Source organism: Rissa tridactyla, chromosome 23 (genome assembly GCF_028500815.1).
Source record: "Rissa tridactyla isolate bRisTri1 chromosome 23, bRisTri1.patW.cur.20221130, whole genome shotgun sequence".
Lineage (NCBI taxonomy): Eukaryota > Metazoa > Chordata > Aves > Charadriiformes > Laridae > Rissa > Rissa tridactyla.
In genome coordinates, this window is record NC_071488.1 from 1379119 (window position 1) to 1394016 (window position 14898).

A 14898-nucleotide genomic window follows, 5' to 3' on the forward strand; every position below is an offset into this window, starting at 1 on the left:
TCTCAGCCGGGTAGAAAATGTATTGTTGACTCATGGGTGTGCTATTTCAGGAATGAAGCTTTTAAGTTCTATGCTAACACCTGGGTTTCATTCCACTGCTTGTAATCCAGGAACGCCGCATATGGAAATCTCTGCTCACATAAAAACAATTCACTGATCTAAGGTGTTTTCTGAAATTTTATTTTTGAAGAGAGTAGTGGAAGAAGATGGTGCCTGCTATTCAGTGAGTAGTGAATTCCTCTCAGTACCTATTGAAATACCTGTTCCAGTATCAGGGATGAGTTTCTGTACATCTTATGGAGTGGTGTGTTTTCAGATGGTGGAATGAATCAATTCGGTCTGTGTCCTTTGGGTTTTCTTTACCTTAACCATTTAGTTTTATAGTAAAACTTGAGCTAACCAAGGCAGATGAAGGGATCATACTGCTCTGCTTGCTGTCTTTAGACATGACCTGATTTACGGCAATGGGAAGCATGGCGGGGCAACTCTTTGTTCCCTAAATGTTCTGCTGTGCCACACGAGCACATATGTAGCCAGCAGGAGCCTGGCTGAAGGCATAGAAAACGCCACCAGAGTGAGGACACATCCTGGACAAAGCTATGTAAGAACAACCAAAAGACAAGATTTTGCGTTTTGCTTAATGCTAAATTTTATTGTCTACAAGTCAAGAGAGAAAATTAAGAATGATCATGTTAACAGCAAAAGTATCCCAAGTCCCATACACCAAGAAGAGAATTTACAGCCCCACTAATATCAAATAGCTCTTTGTTTTATATGATGGGTGATATACTCAAGTGCATTGCAGATGTTCAATAATTAAAGGACAGAATGAAGAAGACAGCCTAAGTGTGAAAACAAGAAGAAAATCGCTAAGTGTTTCCTCCATCATCATGTGAACCAGAAGCAAATGAGCAGGTTTTCATCTCCTTGTGCCTGCTCTTGCTGCACGACAGAGATGGGAGCTGGTAGAGCTGCTTTTGCTACCCAGAGCTGGCTCAGCAGCTCTTCTTGATTGCGGCGCAGCACTGCTGGATGGGTATGCAATACTTCCTCATGGGAGAGCAGTACTGCACGGGTCTGCAACACACCACAACAGGCTTCTTCTTCACCACGTAGGAACAGCAAGACAGACATCCAGAGCAGCAGCAGGGGTAGCAGCCACAGCAGCAGCAGGGCTGCGGGCAAGGGTGGCTACAGCAGCAGCAGGACTTCTGGCACACCTTGGTACAGCAGACGGACTTCTGGCATGGGTCACAGCAGGACTGCTGGCAACAAGGGTCACTGCAGGACTGCTGGCAACATGGGTCACTGCAGGACTGCTGGCAACAAGGGTCACTGCAGGACTGCTGGCAACATGGGTCACTGCAGGACTTCTGGCATGGGTCACAGCAGGACTGCTGGCAACATGGGTCACAGCAAGGCTTCTGGCATGGGTCACAGCAGGACTGCTGGCAACAAGGGTCACTGCAGGACTGCTGGCAACATGGGTCACTGCAGGACTGCTGGCAACATGGGTCACAGCAAGGCTTCTGGCATGGGTCACAGCAGGACTGCTGGCAGCATGGGTCACAGCAGGGCTTCTGGCATGGGTCACAGCAGGACTGCTGGCAGCATGGGTCACAGCAAGGCTTCTGGCATGGGTCACAGCAGGACTGCTGGCAGCATGGGTCACAGCAAGGCTTCTGGCATGGGTCACAGCAGGACTGCTGGCAGCATGGGTCACAGCAAGGCTTCTGGCATGGGTCACAGCAGGACTGCTGGCAGCATGGGTCACAGCAAGGCTTCTGGCAACATGGGTCACAGCAGGGCTTCTGGCATGGGTCACAGCAGGACTGCTGGCAGCATGGGTCACAGCAGGGCTTCTGGCATGGGTCACAGCAGGACTGCTGGCAACATGGGTCACAGCAAGGCTTCTGGCATGGGTCACAGCAGGACTGCTGGCAGCATGGGTCACAGCAAGGCTTCTGGCATGGGTCACAGCAGGACTGCTGGCAGCATGGGTCACAGCAGGGCTTCTGGCATGGGTCACAGCAGGACTGCTGGCAGCATGGGTCACAGCAGGGCTTCTGGCATGGGTCACAGCAGGACTGCTGGCAGCATGGGTCACAGCAGGGCTTCTGGCATGGGTCACAGCAGGACTGCTGGCAGCATGGGTCACAGCAGGGCTTCTGGCAACATGGGTCACAGCAGGGCCTCTGGCATGGGTCGCAGCAGATGGACTGCTGGCAGGGGCTGCAGCAGACGGTCTTCTGGCATGGCCTGCAGCAGATGGTCTTCTGACATGGTTCGCAGCAGATAGTCTTCTGGCACGGCTGGCTGCAGCACACTGTCTTGCTCTTCACGATGGAGCAGCATCCGGTAGAGCACATGTTGTTTGTAGTGTAGTTGAAGCTGGGAGGAGCGAGGACCTGGAACACAGCGTATGTTCAGATACAACCCATCTTTCCAAGCCTATACATGCGTTTTTTTTGGCATACAAATGCTATTGTCTAGGCTCATGGGTGACAGCCACATCACACACTGCTTCCTATTCATTTGTCTTGAGTTGCCAAAAAAAGATCCTTACAGAAATCAAGCCACTTGTCACGATCCCAGCGATACTTGTGCATCTTTTGAACTATCCCAGGAACTAACTTTCTTGTGCTCATCCATGAAGATCACTCCCTGAATTTCCATCCCAAGAAGCTTATTTCCCACTGCGCTCTCTCCACCAACTGTCTTTTGCAATCAGCAATAGGCAACCGGCTAGGAAAATTTGGTTTTCAGAGACAGCCATAGATCAGAGAATCACAGAATCAGTGAACAGTTTGGGTTGGAAGGGACCTTTAAAGGTCATCGAGTCCAACACCCGACTAAGTTCAGATACAAAGACACATTTCAATTCATCGCTCGACCAACACCAACTGAGAACCATGGCTATCCAGGAACGCTGCTAACACTTACCGTGCTAACTGAGTGGTTCAGTTGAGTGAGGAGCAAAGGGATGGGGAGCCCTTTTATTTAGCTCGAAATTGTCCTCCCGGAAATGAGGTACCCCACAGCAATCTGCGATTTACGCACTAAGCCTATACTTATTTGTTGAATGTGCCTTCATCTATTTAGTCTTTGCCTCATTGATTTGACCAACCCCTCAATTTTGTGTTATTAGCAATTTGTTCTGTAAATTTTTTACAATTTTTTAATGTCAAGTTAATTCTTGTGTGATGCTCGTGAACTGCTTAAAAGGTATGTTTCTGCTCATTTTGCATATGGTAACGCTGCTGCATTGAGGAGCTACGTGGCTTGTTCAGAGCTAGTGGGTGCTCAATTAACGTAAAAATCATAATTAAGATTGAGGAGCGGTGGATTCCAGAGGCATGCAGAGGCCTTCTGGACGTCAGTCGCTCCTCGATATGATTTTTTTAAATAGAATTCCAGCAAGTGTAATTCTGTGGCTGCATGTTTTGGTTTTGAACGCAGAAATGGTGAATCCCAATGTCTTTCTTTGGGGTCTCTGGTCATCTGAAGGGTGAAAATGTAACAGAAAGTTCTTGACACCTCACCCCTTGATGCCTCATCCCGCCCATGCATGGGAAGACACATGCCCTTGGCCTTGCCAATGTCGGAAATTGTAGGTGCAAAGGACTGTGCAAATTCATCACGGAAATTTGCAACAGAGTTTGGGTCAAATTGAAGTCTGTATTTTTCCAGTTCCTTTTCGACATCTTTAAGTAAAAGCAAAATGTGAAACTTTTCTGGAATTTTTACATCCTGTTTCTGCTTAGCATAAACTTGATCTGCAAAATTCCTATTCCATTTTTTTAAGTTCTAGTATGCCCTCGAGTAATGAAAGATCCATTTACGGATGTTATGTTTGGAATAACTCTATGCTCAGTTCTCAGTCACCCATTGGCAGTCATTAATGCTGATGTAAATGATCGCGTTGCAATTATTCATTAATGATGTTAATATTTATTTTGCAGGAAAGCCCGAAGGCCTCACATGATGTTCTGAGCATTTTTAGGATTTCAAATTAAACTACGTCTTTTTAAAAAATTATCTCTCTCTGGTCAGACGGAATTCACGGGAACCCGGACTGCGATTGACGTGATTAAATGTTTTGTCTCTGAGATCACCCCGAGGAGGAGCGCGGCTCCTGCTGTTGTGGGGCTGTGCATCTGCAGGAGCAGAGCACCGAAGGGCCCTTGACCACCCTCCCCTGCAGCGTACAGCTTCCCTGGAGATACTCTGATTCCACCTGAGGTGAAGGAGAGAAGGTTCGGGCTGTTTCTGTTCATACAGAAACACACTGAGATCCAAATAAGAGATGCTGAGGACAAGATAGCTCATCGTTAACCTTCAGTTTGACTTTTGGTGACGCAAAGTGTCCATTTCCACTCAGTTCCTGTTGGGTAGCTACTGTTTTTATTTGGTTACATCCCAGCTTTTAGAAAGCTACCCAGACTTGCTTTGAAGAATTCAAAGGACCATGAAGTCACCACTTCTCCAGGCAAGCTCTTTCCAAGGTCAACATGCCTGTTCACTAAAACATAGGCTTCATTTCCTATTGAGATCGGCTTCATGCTAATGACCGGGTTAGACGAGGTCACTGTCACACATTATAATCTAATTAGTGATAGAGATTGACACCAGCTGAGTGCCTGCATCTCACTAGCAACAAAGGAGGCTCATGGCAACGTGACAGAAGGCCAGGAGGGGATTTCTGAGCCTGCAGAGAGATGACAGGAGGCGCTGACATTAGAAACATGGGGGATCCTGAGCAGTGAGGTAAAGTGAGAGATATTGGTCAAAATAAGGCAGTTTTCTGCCCGACTTTGTACAGATCTGGTGCATTGCTTCATCCAGCATCCCTCTGAGTCAAAAACCCCACTGCTGCTGTTGGAGCTGGATGTGAACATCAGAGATGTCCAAAGCCAGGTAAGACAGATCCGTAGGCAGCTGGGAGACCCATGACCCATTTTACAAGAGGAGCTTTACAAAAGAAAAATTCAAATTAGATCCAGAAAAAGATCCCAATTAAATTTTGCGTTGAGTGAATGAACTCAGCGGGCTCCATGAGATGCCCGGAGTGACACCACTCTGTTTGTTTGGATTTGGGAATTATGGATGTAGTGAAGCAATCCTCGCTGTGAAACAACGAAGGCAAATTCCTCCTCATTAATCCTTAGGGGTTTGCCCACAGTTTATCCTGGTTGTGGAAATCCGCAGTTACGTTATTTAACACATACTCAGCAGAGCAGAAATGTTCCTCTAAGCTATCTGGAGTGTTAGGTGTAGAGGACTTCTCTTGCCAAGTGTGGTCTCTGATTTTAAAAGAAATATTCTAATGAGGTAAAGCATTCATAAAGCCTTTGGTCCTTAATGTTCCAGGTGTTAAACCTCTCCAGGGCTGAAAAAAGATTAGAATGGAACGGAACAGAAAAGAAAAGAAAAAAAGAAAAGAAAAGAAAAGAAAAGAAAGGAAAAGAAAAGAAAAGAAAAGAAAAGAAAAGAAAAGAAAAGAAAAGAAAAGAAAAAGAAAAGAGCATCATTCTTGTTTCTCCATTATTGCTGCCATTTCTCATCTTCAAGTTAACAGGAACTTCAAGCTTGAGCACCTCAGAATGTGTAACCAGTTCAGAGGCTTTGTGCCTTTTGTAGGACTTGGAAAAGGGAGAGGAAATAAAATGCGCTGTGATTAGCCACAGAATAGAAAGTTGGAGGCCTGGGGCAGCGAGGGAAAGTGAACGTATGTATTTGAAGACCAAACCGCTCCTTTGGACAGAAAACCTTATTGACTCAATACCCAACTGGAGGGAGGTGAAAAATGAATAAGGAAAAGAGTTTTTAATGTAGCTGCCAAGAGTCGCGTAAAAATGAGCCATCTCTTAGCAATGGCAACAACTTGAATGTAGGCGAGTAATTAATTGCTTTCTGAATCCCGTTTGCAACTTTTCTTTTTTAGCAGGCCATTCCTCTATAATGACAATTTTCTCCATAACCTATAAATAACTAGTTCCAATTACTTAAGTAGCAACCAGTCATTTACGTGGTACTTGCAGAGCCCAGCTCATCCAGCCTATTTCCCATGCCTGCCCTGGGATGGGTGAATCACACTGGGGAAAACATCTCTCATTTTACACTGTAGAAATTGTTTAATTGAGGGCGTTCCAAGGCACGTTCCAAACCCTGCAGGATTTGCTTTGTTTTGTTTCCAAATATACCAGCGGCTTTTAAAGATTGCATCTGCAGTAAAAACATGAACGTGCAGGCCAGGGCCCCGGTTGTAACTCTGAAACCCCCGATGCATCTGCTGAGCTCAGTGCAAATATTTGGTTTCAGCAGGAATTAACCTGACATGTTTCTCCCAGCCCTCCGTGTGCGCTGCAGTGCTGCTGGCATCACTGGGGGTAGCCACGGGAATTTTCTTTGACTTTCTTGTTTCCTTGGGCTGTCTTTTAGCTATTTTCACCAGTGATTAAAGCATGGGTCTAGAACCATGAGAAAAAACCAGATGCCGCCAGGCCAGTAGATATGATGGAGTGATGACTAAAATCATCCAGAACTGTTAGGTAGGCTTGAAATATAATTTTTATTGTCTTGCTGGAGAATGAATTAGCAGAGCAAGAAAGAAGATAATCCCAGCAGACAGTGTGCTTTGCGTTGGCAATAAGAAGATACACAGCTCAAAGCTCATTGAACTGAGAGACTTCATCCCAAAACCACACATTTAAAAGCATTTGCTTGCAGAGAAGTGATGGGCAAGGAGATGAGCTGGAGGCTTTGGGTGAGGAGCGAGCTGATGGGTCCAGGTGCCGGGGCCGGATCCTGCTGCTAGTACTTGGGGTATGTCGGTGGCAGCTTGCAGATGTTCTTGGTGTACTGGGGGCAGTAGGGGACCTGGGGGCAGTAGCGCTGCACCGGGGGGCAACAGGGCTGCACAGGGGGGCAGTAACGCTGCACCGGGGGGCAATAGGGCTGCAGAGGGGGGCAGCAGGGCGTCACATAGCTGTACTTCTGCACGGGCTGCCTCTGGATGGTGTAATGGCAGGAGGGTCCCGATTCATGGCAGGAAGAGCGGGATTCATGGCAAGAAGAGCGGGATCCATGGCAGGAGGAGTTATAGTCGTGGCAGGACCCGCGGGAGCACATCTTTCTGGAGTATTGGCAAAGCTGTCAAGAGCAAGAGATCAACGTAGTGAGAGGAGTCCAAGACTCACTTCTCATATTCCCTCCCCTTTTTGAAATAATATTTTTCTTGAGGTCCCCACTGAACTGCTTCTCTCTTTTTGCTGAATGCACCCCGCCATGCTGCCTAATCTGCAGGGCTTGCTCTGGCAATTGCTGTCGGAATTTAGGTCCCTGCAAGCCAATGCATGAGCCCCATGAGCCACTCCCAAATCCCATCTCCCTTGGGGAACAGCATGGAGCTGGTGTCACCCAAGGATCCCTTTGTGTTCCCTCACTGGACCTTCCCTGATGATCCCCATCCCTCCATCCGCCACTCACTGTGTCTGTCTCTGAGCACCACAAGGGTGCAAGGAGAAGGCATTTAGTTAAGTCCCAGCTCCCAGGAGGTCCATAAAAGTCTCTAGTGGAGGTTCCTTCCCTCTCAGCTTGAACAGAAATAGTAAAATTGGTCTTACCCTCTTCAGCTACAGGGAGAAGTGTCTGGAAGCGAAGGCGAGCGACTGAGGAGGACTGGGCTGAGCGGTCTTTTATACGGCTCCAAAAGGTTATCTCGGATATGAGCCACCTCTTTGCAATGACAATTTAATTATTTCCACACTCAATCCCGCAGATGTTTATGCTATCCTATTTTTAGCGTTTCCTCTTTGACGCACTGTATTTCGTCCCATATGTAATTCCTAATACATTTCCCATAAGGATTTTGGAAGGCATTTCTCTCCCATTTCCTGAAGACTGACACTAATCTCCTATGTGTTAATTAGCTTGCCAATAAGCAACTGGGATTGCATCAGTGACAGAAAGGTCTTTAAGTCTCAGAACTGCTGACTCCTGGGGTAGGCCTAACATTTTGTGCAGGTGACAGCTCAGGATTTTAATTTGTTTGTTGTTGAATGCCAAGAGGAAATGGGATTACCATCTGCAACTCATGGGTACGGCACGATGCTGGGAAGCCTGGTGTGATTCCTTGGTTCCCTGGTACGGCAAAAAATAAAATATTTCTGATTCTTCACATGTTCCTTGACTTGCCAGATGACTTGGCCGACCCTATCGGATTGTTCCACATGTATCAATGATTATGTCGTACTTAAGATCAGAGAAAAATGTCTGGCAATGAGGTCTGTACAAGGTATGACATGTCAACTTTTCCTGTTCCTTAGTTTCTCTTTTCCTTCACTGATTTCTCATACTTTTTTTTTTTTTTTCACCTGACCTCACCTGTAGAGATGTCTGGAAAGCAAAGGATTCAGAGAAAGGGAGCATTTGAGCAAATATTGGGTTCTGTCACTAGTGGTCAAATTATGGTCACTAAAATTGGATTTAGAATCCTCTTTGTCTTTGAAGCGTAAGAAAATGAAACCCGTACCTCATCAACTTTGGAAAATGTTACCCATTAGAGTAATTCGCTAACTGGTAACTCTAAAGTGCGGGTGTCCTACAGCTTTTCTTCAGGCTAGAGGTGATATAATTGCTTGTGGTGAGTTTTGTGTAGCAAGGGAGGATTGCATGAATTCCTTCAGGGACGTTTTGTGACTCAGTTGTGGGTCCAAAACAAAGAGAGGCTACAGCTGCCTAGTTGGTGAAGCGGGTGCTTGTGTGACAGTTCTCCTTTCGTCTGTGCTTTGGCCTGGAACCTCACACCAATGTTCCTCCCAAATCCTTCTACCTCCTCAACAGCCTTCCAAAACTGGTGTGTCCTAGGTTATACCCACTCAAAAATTTGTTCTGAATCTTTCAAATTCAGATCCTGCTAAGGAAAACATAGAATCACAGAATGGTTAGAGTTGGAAGGGACCTTGAAGATCATTTAGTTCCACCCCCCTGTCCTGGGCAGGGACACCTCTCACCAGCGCAGGTTACTCCAAGCCCCGTCCAACTTGGCCTTGAACCCCTCCAGGGATGGGGCAGTCACAGCTTCTCTGATCAACCTGGGCCAGGGGCTCACCACCCTCAGAGTGAAAAATTTCTTCCTGCTATCTAATCTAAATCTCCCCTCTTCTAGTTTGAAGCCATTCTCCCTCGTCCTATCACTACATACCCGCGTAAAAAGTCCCCCTCTGGCTTTCCTGTAGGTCCCGTTCAGATACTGGAAACATGATCTCTAAAGAGTTGTCATCCATTGCTTGCGGATCTTTTTGGGGAGTATGTAAGGGAAGCCCAATCTACAGTGATGAAATGTCATTTTAAGTGCAATGTGGGGGTTGATACTTGCTGAGTCATGTTCAGCAGTGTTGGGTATGGGTATGGAGCTTTCCATAATAACATATTGTGGTGTTCAGATCCGTGCTGTGCGAGTGCACAAGAGTCTTACATGAGACGGAACTTCCCTGGACCAACCCATTACTCCACTCCAAAGAATATACTAGTGACAAGCAACACTGGAATATGAAAAATAAGTTTGTGACTTCTGTTTTCAGAGGGTCAGAGGTATTAAGATATTTGAAAATATTTATACGCCCAAGTTCTGAAGTTGGGGTTGGAGTTAGTATTGCATGTATTGAGAAAGAATATTAGCAACTGTGAACTACTTATTCCTCTTTCATTTAATGAGTTATGCTCATCTCCAAAGCAAAAGAATTTCCATTCAATTGTCTTTGATCTTGTTATTTTCAAAACGATGGGACAAAAATCTGTGTAGACCAGGTCATTGTCTGGTGTAAGCAGGGGAAGCTTTCATCTGCGCAGCCCTTTAGGTCCATGTAGATTTTGGGTAGTTGAGAACTTTGTCTTCTAATAATATGTCTGTTTTCTTCCCAAATTAACATGGGAATTGTTGTTATTGGCCACCAACTATTGGGTCACTTTGAGAATATGGGGGAATTTGACTGAAGAATCCAGAAAAAACTGAATAAAGAAATTGAAAGACAATGCAGGTTTCATGAATTTTAAGATTTATTGTTTCCCACACCCAGATGAGTCTGAAACAGAAGTGCATGGCACAGAAAGATTTCCAACAGTGATTATGCACTGAATAATTAGAAAGGACATTTCCCGAATAATTAGAAAGAATGACACCTTGAATGATAATTAGGGGCACGCTTCACCCTGACCAGCGGTGAGGCACATGGCAGAGACCCAGGGATTTCAGTAAGGATGAGATGATCCGTGGCTACAGCGTTGAAGGGAGGAGCGAGCTGGTGGGTCCAGGTGCCGGGGCCAAATCCTGCTGCTAGTACTTGGGGTATGTCGGTGGCAGCTTGCAGATGTTCTTGGTGTACTGGGGGCAGTAGGGGACCTGGGGGCAGTAGCGCTGCACCGGGGGGCAGCAGGGCTGCACAGGGGGGCAGTAACGCTGCACCGGGGGGCAATAGGGCTGCAGAGGGGGGCAGCAGGGCGTCACATAGCTGTACTTCTGCACGGGCTGCCTCTGGATGGTGTAATGGCAGGAGGGTCCCGATTCATGGCAGGAAGAGCGGGATTCATGGCAAGAAGAGCGGGATCCATGGCAGGAGGAGTTATAGTCGTGGCAGGACCCGCGGGAGCACATCTTTCTGGAGTATTGGCAAACCTGCAGAGGGGAGAGAGAGAGACCATCAAGCTGGCACAGCTGCCCCACTGTAACCTTCTGCATTTTCCTTGGATCTTTTTCTGTGGTGGTCTGGGAAATTTTGTTTTCCTCTGTTTTGTAATATATCTTATATCTTGACCCTGAAAATGATACTGCCTTGTCTTTTTGGGGATACTCTACCATGGTCCAGCTCTGACAGAAATTTCCCTACCAAGATGTTACTGTTGGCTTTTTAAGGTAAATTTACATCCAAAACTGCACTAACTTTTCTGAGATATCTCTCCCTCCATTCACCAGCTAGTTTGGGAATTAAATCCTTGCTGGGTCCCAAAGACTCTGTGTCTTTGCAGATCTAGTCCTTCAATTACTCCTATTTTTCTGTTGTCTCGTCTACTGTGAGGAAACCACGAACACCCTTTGCGTAGTTTACATGTTCAGGCACACAGCCACCAAAATTAAGAAAATTCCAAGACAAAGGCAAGGTCTAAATGCAGAACTTGCCACCTAGAATTCCTATGCGAGTAGATAAATCAATATAATCCAACTTACCCTTTGTTGGAGCAAGCGAGAGGAAGAGCACGGAGAGCTGATGCTGAATGAAGGAAGAACAGGGGATGGCGAACTTTTATATCGTTCAGAGGGTTGTCCAAGAAATTATGCATCTCTTGGTAATGCTGACAATTAATTAAGTAGTCACATTCATATTTATCTTCTGTGTCTAGTTTTTAGCATTTCCTATTTCACAGAGTCAGGAAAACCAATTATGACTTTTTCCTTAACATGTTAATAGGCAATGAATTTCCCAATCTGCTTTATAAGGGAATTTTGAAGGCAGTTGCATATTTACATACTAAAAGCGAACCTAACCCTAGAGTTATTAAGTGATTTGTCGTTGGGCAACCAGTATTGCATCAACGTACAATTCAAAAGTGTTGACTCCTACCTTGCGTGCTGCCCCTTGGTCTGCATGGCAGACTCACATTTTGATTGATATGTTTTTTTTCATGACACAAGGGACTGTAATTAACAGCCACAACTCACATGGACTCTACTCAGAGGGAAGTCCTGTTGACTGGCTCAAACACACCTAATGCCTTCACACCGGAGGTGATGCTAGAAGGATGTCCCCAATTCCGATCTTTTTCATTCCGTTTGTGAGTCTACCAGCCATCAGCTGTTTTTCCCTTGTGCCACAATATTATCCTGTTTACCTTCCTCCTATAAGAAGGGGATTTCAAATCCTAAGCAGGAAGGATTTGTGCTGGGAAGCTATCACTTATTGGCATCCTGTTTTCAGATCCCAAATTGTTTTGGGCTCCCGTCTTACTTAAGCGGTTTTGTAATTTTTACCCATTGCAGTGTTTCACTATTTACTACCAAGTTTCTCTCACAGCGGCCCAAGACTTTACTTTAGGGCAATGAAATGGGTAATTGTTCCTTTCCTGTGACTTTTAACCAGGTGGATGCTGCAGGAACTTCTCAAGATCATCCCATGGGTTAGTTCTGATGCAACTAGAACAAGGGGGTCCTAAAAGTTGCTTATTGAGTTCAGAAGGAAGAAGCTATCCCTATTGACATGGTCTTCATAACTTTCAGGGTTTATGTTCATGTCAAATTTGTGAAAAATGAGAATAATTTCCTACGCTGCCAACAGTTTTGAGAGACGCTAATTCATTCTGAATTGGAAAATACACCCCGGGAAGACATGGTTTCATGTTCTAGGTGGGGTTCTTTTTATTTATTTTTATGGCCAAGATTCAGCAAAAGAAAAGTTTTTTAAAAAGTCTTTTAAAGCTAGCCCTTGTTTAGGAAAATCTCACCTGCAGTTTTCTGAACAGCGCTGTGAATCATAAGTAATGTAGAAATAGTTCATCTAGGGTGATAAAGCGGTATTTTTGGGGAAGACCCTTGTGTCAGTTCTCCATTATACAAGGTTTGTTCATCTCACCCTTTTCTAGATACCCAAAGTTAATAATTTCAGATGAAACTCTTTGTGAAACTGATGTAGAGAAACAGGCACTGGCAGACGGAAGCGAGTGATCCTGTTCTAGAACAGATGTCTCAGCTAGATGGGCTGGCGACTGGGGAGATAAGAATAGTCTTAGGTTGTAAAATGCAGAGAGAGATTTAGCATTTACTTTTAAGTGTGCAGTTTTCATTGAAAACAGACATATGAAATTCAGTGAAAGAAGGAGGGTTAGAGAAGAGCTCTAGGGGCCTATTAGACACCTCAAAATGTTTGAAATTCTGAGTCAGAGTGACAAATGAAGTACGAGGTGCTGCTGGAGTAGGGAAATGGGATAGACAGTCCTAGGCTAAATAGGGTACAGATGAGCTCCCTGTCTGCTGTCCGTAAATGCATTCATCTGCCTCAGAAATGACTGCCTTTAATTCATTTTGAAACTTTAGGATGTGGGCATTTTCTGATAAGATTGAGAAGAAAAGAATGAGAAGAAGTGAGTAAGAAGTCAGAGGTAAAGATTATTCTAAAGCAAAGAGGTCAAAGAATAAACAAATCATAAACTTTTTCTATTTTTGGAGATGAAATTTTATTGTCTCATGTGCATGGTTTGGAGGTTGACACATCATGTGTAAGGCACTGCCAGCAGAAATCATTCCCAGCCTTTTGGGAAAGAACATAAGCTGGGTCTTGCATGCTAAATAAATTAAAACAGGTCTGATTTATATTTCGAAGAAAATTCTAATTGCAGATGAGGTATTAGAGGATTCACGTAAACAAAAACTGGGAAAAGACAATCAGAAGAGACAAGCTTTAGGCGTTGAGAGCATCCAAGGGAGCAGTGAGCCGTTGGGTCCAGGTGCCGGGGCCAAATCCTGTTGTTAGTACTTGGGGCATTTTGGCGGCAGCTTGCAGATGTTCTTGGTGTACTGGGGGCAGTAGGGGACCTGGGGGCAGTAGCGCTGCACCGGGGGGCAGCAGGGCTGCACAGGGGGGCAGTAACGCTGCACCGGGGGGCAATAGGGCTGCAGAGGGGGGCAGCAGGGCGTCACGTAGCTGTACTTCTGCACGGGCTGCCTCTGGATGGTGTAATGGCAGGAGGGTCCCGATTCATGGCAGGAAGAGCGGGATTCATGGCAAGAAGAGCGGGATCCATGGCAGGAGGAGTTATAGTCGTGGCAGGACCCGCGGGAGCACATCTTTCTGGAGTATTGGCAAAGCTGTAGGGAAGAGAGAAATGTTCACGCCGGTACAATGAGCATACCTGCATTCTCTATTTTGCCCTGGAATCCCCCATTTTCTTCCTCATTTCTAGTTCCTCAGGCATAAGAAAGCGATTTCAATGCTGATTAGATATTGGGAGATAATTTATATCCCCCATTGAAAACACAGCCTTTTATGGAAGCAATTTGCTTTTCAGAGAAAAAGCACTTGAAGCATCCATTGCCCAGATGCAGCCCCAGACCCTCCAGTGCTTTCTATTTGGAAACTTCGAAGCCTCTTTTCCATAAACTCCTCTGACTGTCCTCTCTCTGTATTTTCCAGTCTTTCTTTTCTTTTGGTTTGGCTCAAGCACCTCTGCCTGCTAAGCCTATGCCCCACTTGCCATTTACGTTAATAAAACAGCTCTTGTGGGTTGCAAGAACTTGGTCTCTGGCATGACCGAGGTCCAGAGATGAGGAGTATCACACTCCAACTCTACCAGAGCTTGTATGAAAGCAGGTGGTTTCATAAAGAAACTCAAGAGAAATAGAAAAATTGGACTTACCTCTTCAGCAACAGGAATGAAGGTGTACAGGACCAGAGAAGCGAATGAAGGGAACTGGGATGAGAGACCTTTTATACTCTTCCAAAGGGTTATCTGGGACATGAGACATCTCTTGGCAAGTGTAACCTAATTACATATCCCAGCCCATTTCTATCCGCTGTATTCAGCTTCCGACATTTTCCCTTTGATGCACTGTGCTTTTAGCATTGTAATTGTCCCATAGGTTATTAATAGCACTCTAATTCCTTCACCTCCCTATGAAAGAGATTGGAAGGTATTTCAAGCAAAGTGACGCCAATACTGAAGAAACTAATGGATCTGGTCATGAACGACATGTATGAAGCGGAAGAGATGTTTGGCATTCAGAAGTACCAATTCCTCCAGCTGTGCCGGGATGTCACATGGACCAAGAGCTAAACGTGATCACACCTCCATGCGAAAGAAAAATGATTACTAATGTTAACTCATGCGGATTACGTTTAGGGCTGGAATACT

At 45.5% G+C, this 14898-nt stretch overlaps 4 protein-coding genes across 4 annotated transcripts; all 4 read right to left on the bottom strand.

Annotated features, from left to right (window-relative positions):
• Nucleotides 1-995: 995 nt before the first annotated feature.
• LOC128901120 (keratin-associated protein 9-1-like) lies at nucleotides 996-2369 on the bottom strand. Its single transcript, XM_054182925.1, has 2 exons — nucleotides 1690-2369; nucleotides 996-1272 (listed from the first exon to the last, which is right to left on the bottom strand). The coding sequence occupies exons 1-2, from the start codon at nucleotides 2367-2369 to the stop codon at nucleotides 996-998; spliced, it is 957 nt and encodes a 318-aa protein (XP_054038900.1).
• A 4444-nt stretch (nucleotides 2370-6813) lies between these two features.
• LOC128901119 (putative small proline-rich protein 5) lies at nucleotides 6814-7131 on the bottom strand. Its single transcript, XM_054182924.1, has one exon. The coding sequence runs from the start codon at nucleotides 7129-7131 to the stop codon at nucleotides 6814-6816; it is 318 nt and encodes a 105-aa protein (XP_054038899.1).
• Nucleotides 7132-10336: 3205 nt separating this feature from the next.
• LOC128901134 (putative small proline-rich protein 5) lies at nucleotides 10337-10654 on the bottom strand. The gene has a single exon (XM_054182942.1). It carries the CDS (start codon nucleotides 10652-10654, stop codon nucleotides 10337-10339), a length of 318 nt encoding a protein of 105 aa, XP_054038917.1.
• A 2862-nt stretch (nucleotides 10655-13516) lies between these two features.
• On the bottom strand, nucleotides 13517-13834 carry LOC128901136 (putative small proline-rich protein 5). The gene has a single exon (XM_054182943.1). The coding sequence runs from the start codon at nucleotides 13832-13834 to the stop codon at nucleotides 13517-13519; it is 318 nt and encodes a 105-aa protein (XP_054038918.1).
• Nucleotides 13835-14898: the final 1064 nt, after the last annotated feature.

Excerpts from the sequence above, each read along its gene's own strand:
- LOC128901134 (XM_054182942.1), bottom strand. The coding sequence starts at position 10,654 with ATGTGCTCCCGCGGGTCCTGCCACGACTATAACTCCTCCTGCCATGGA.
- LOC128901119 (XM_054182924.1), bottom strand. The coding sequence starts at position 7,131 with ATGTGCTCCCGCGGGTCCTGCCACGACTATAACTCCTCCTGCCATGGA.
- LOC128901136 (XM_054182943.1), bottom strand. The coding sequence starts at position 13,834 with ATGTGCTCCCGCGGGTCCTGCCACGACTATAACTCCTCCTGCCATGGA.
- LOC128901120 (XM_054182925.1), bottom strand. The coding sequence starts at position 2,369 with ATGTGCTCTACCGGATGCTGCTCCATCGTGAAGAGCAAGACAGTGTGC. Across the intron at positions 1,273-1,689 it reads CAGCAGTCCTGCTGTGACCC|TTGCCAGCAGTCCTGCTGTG; the intron begins ATGCCAGAAGCC and ends CAGTGACCCTTG.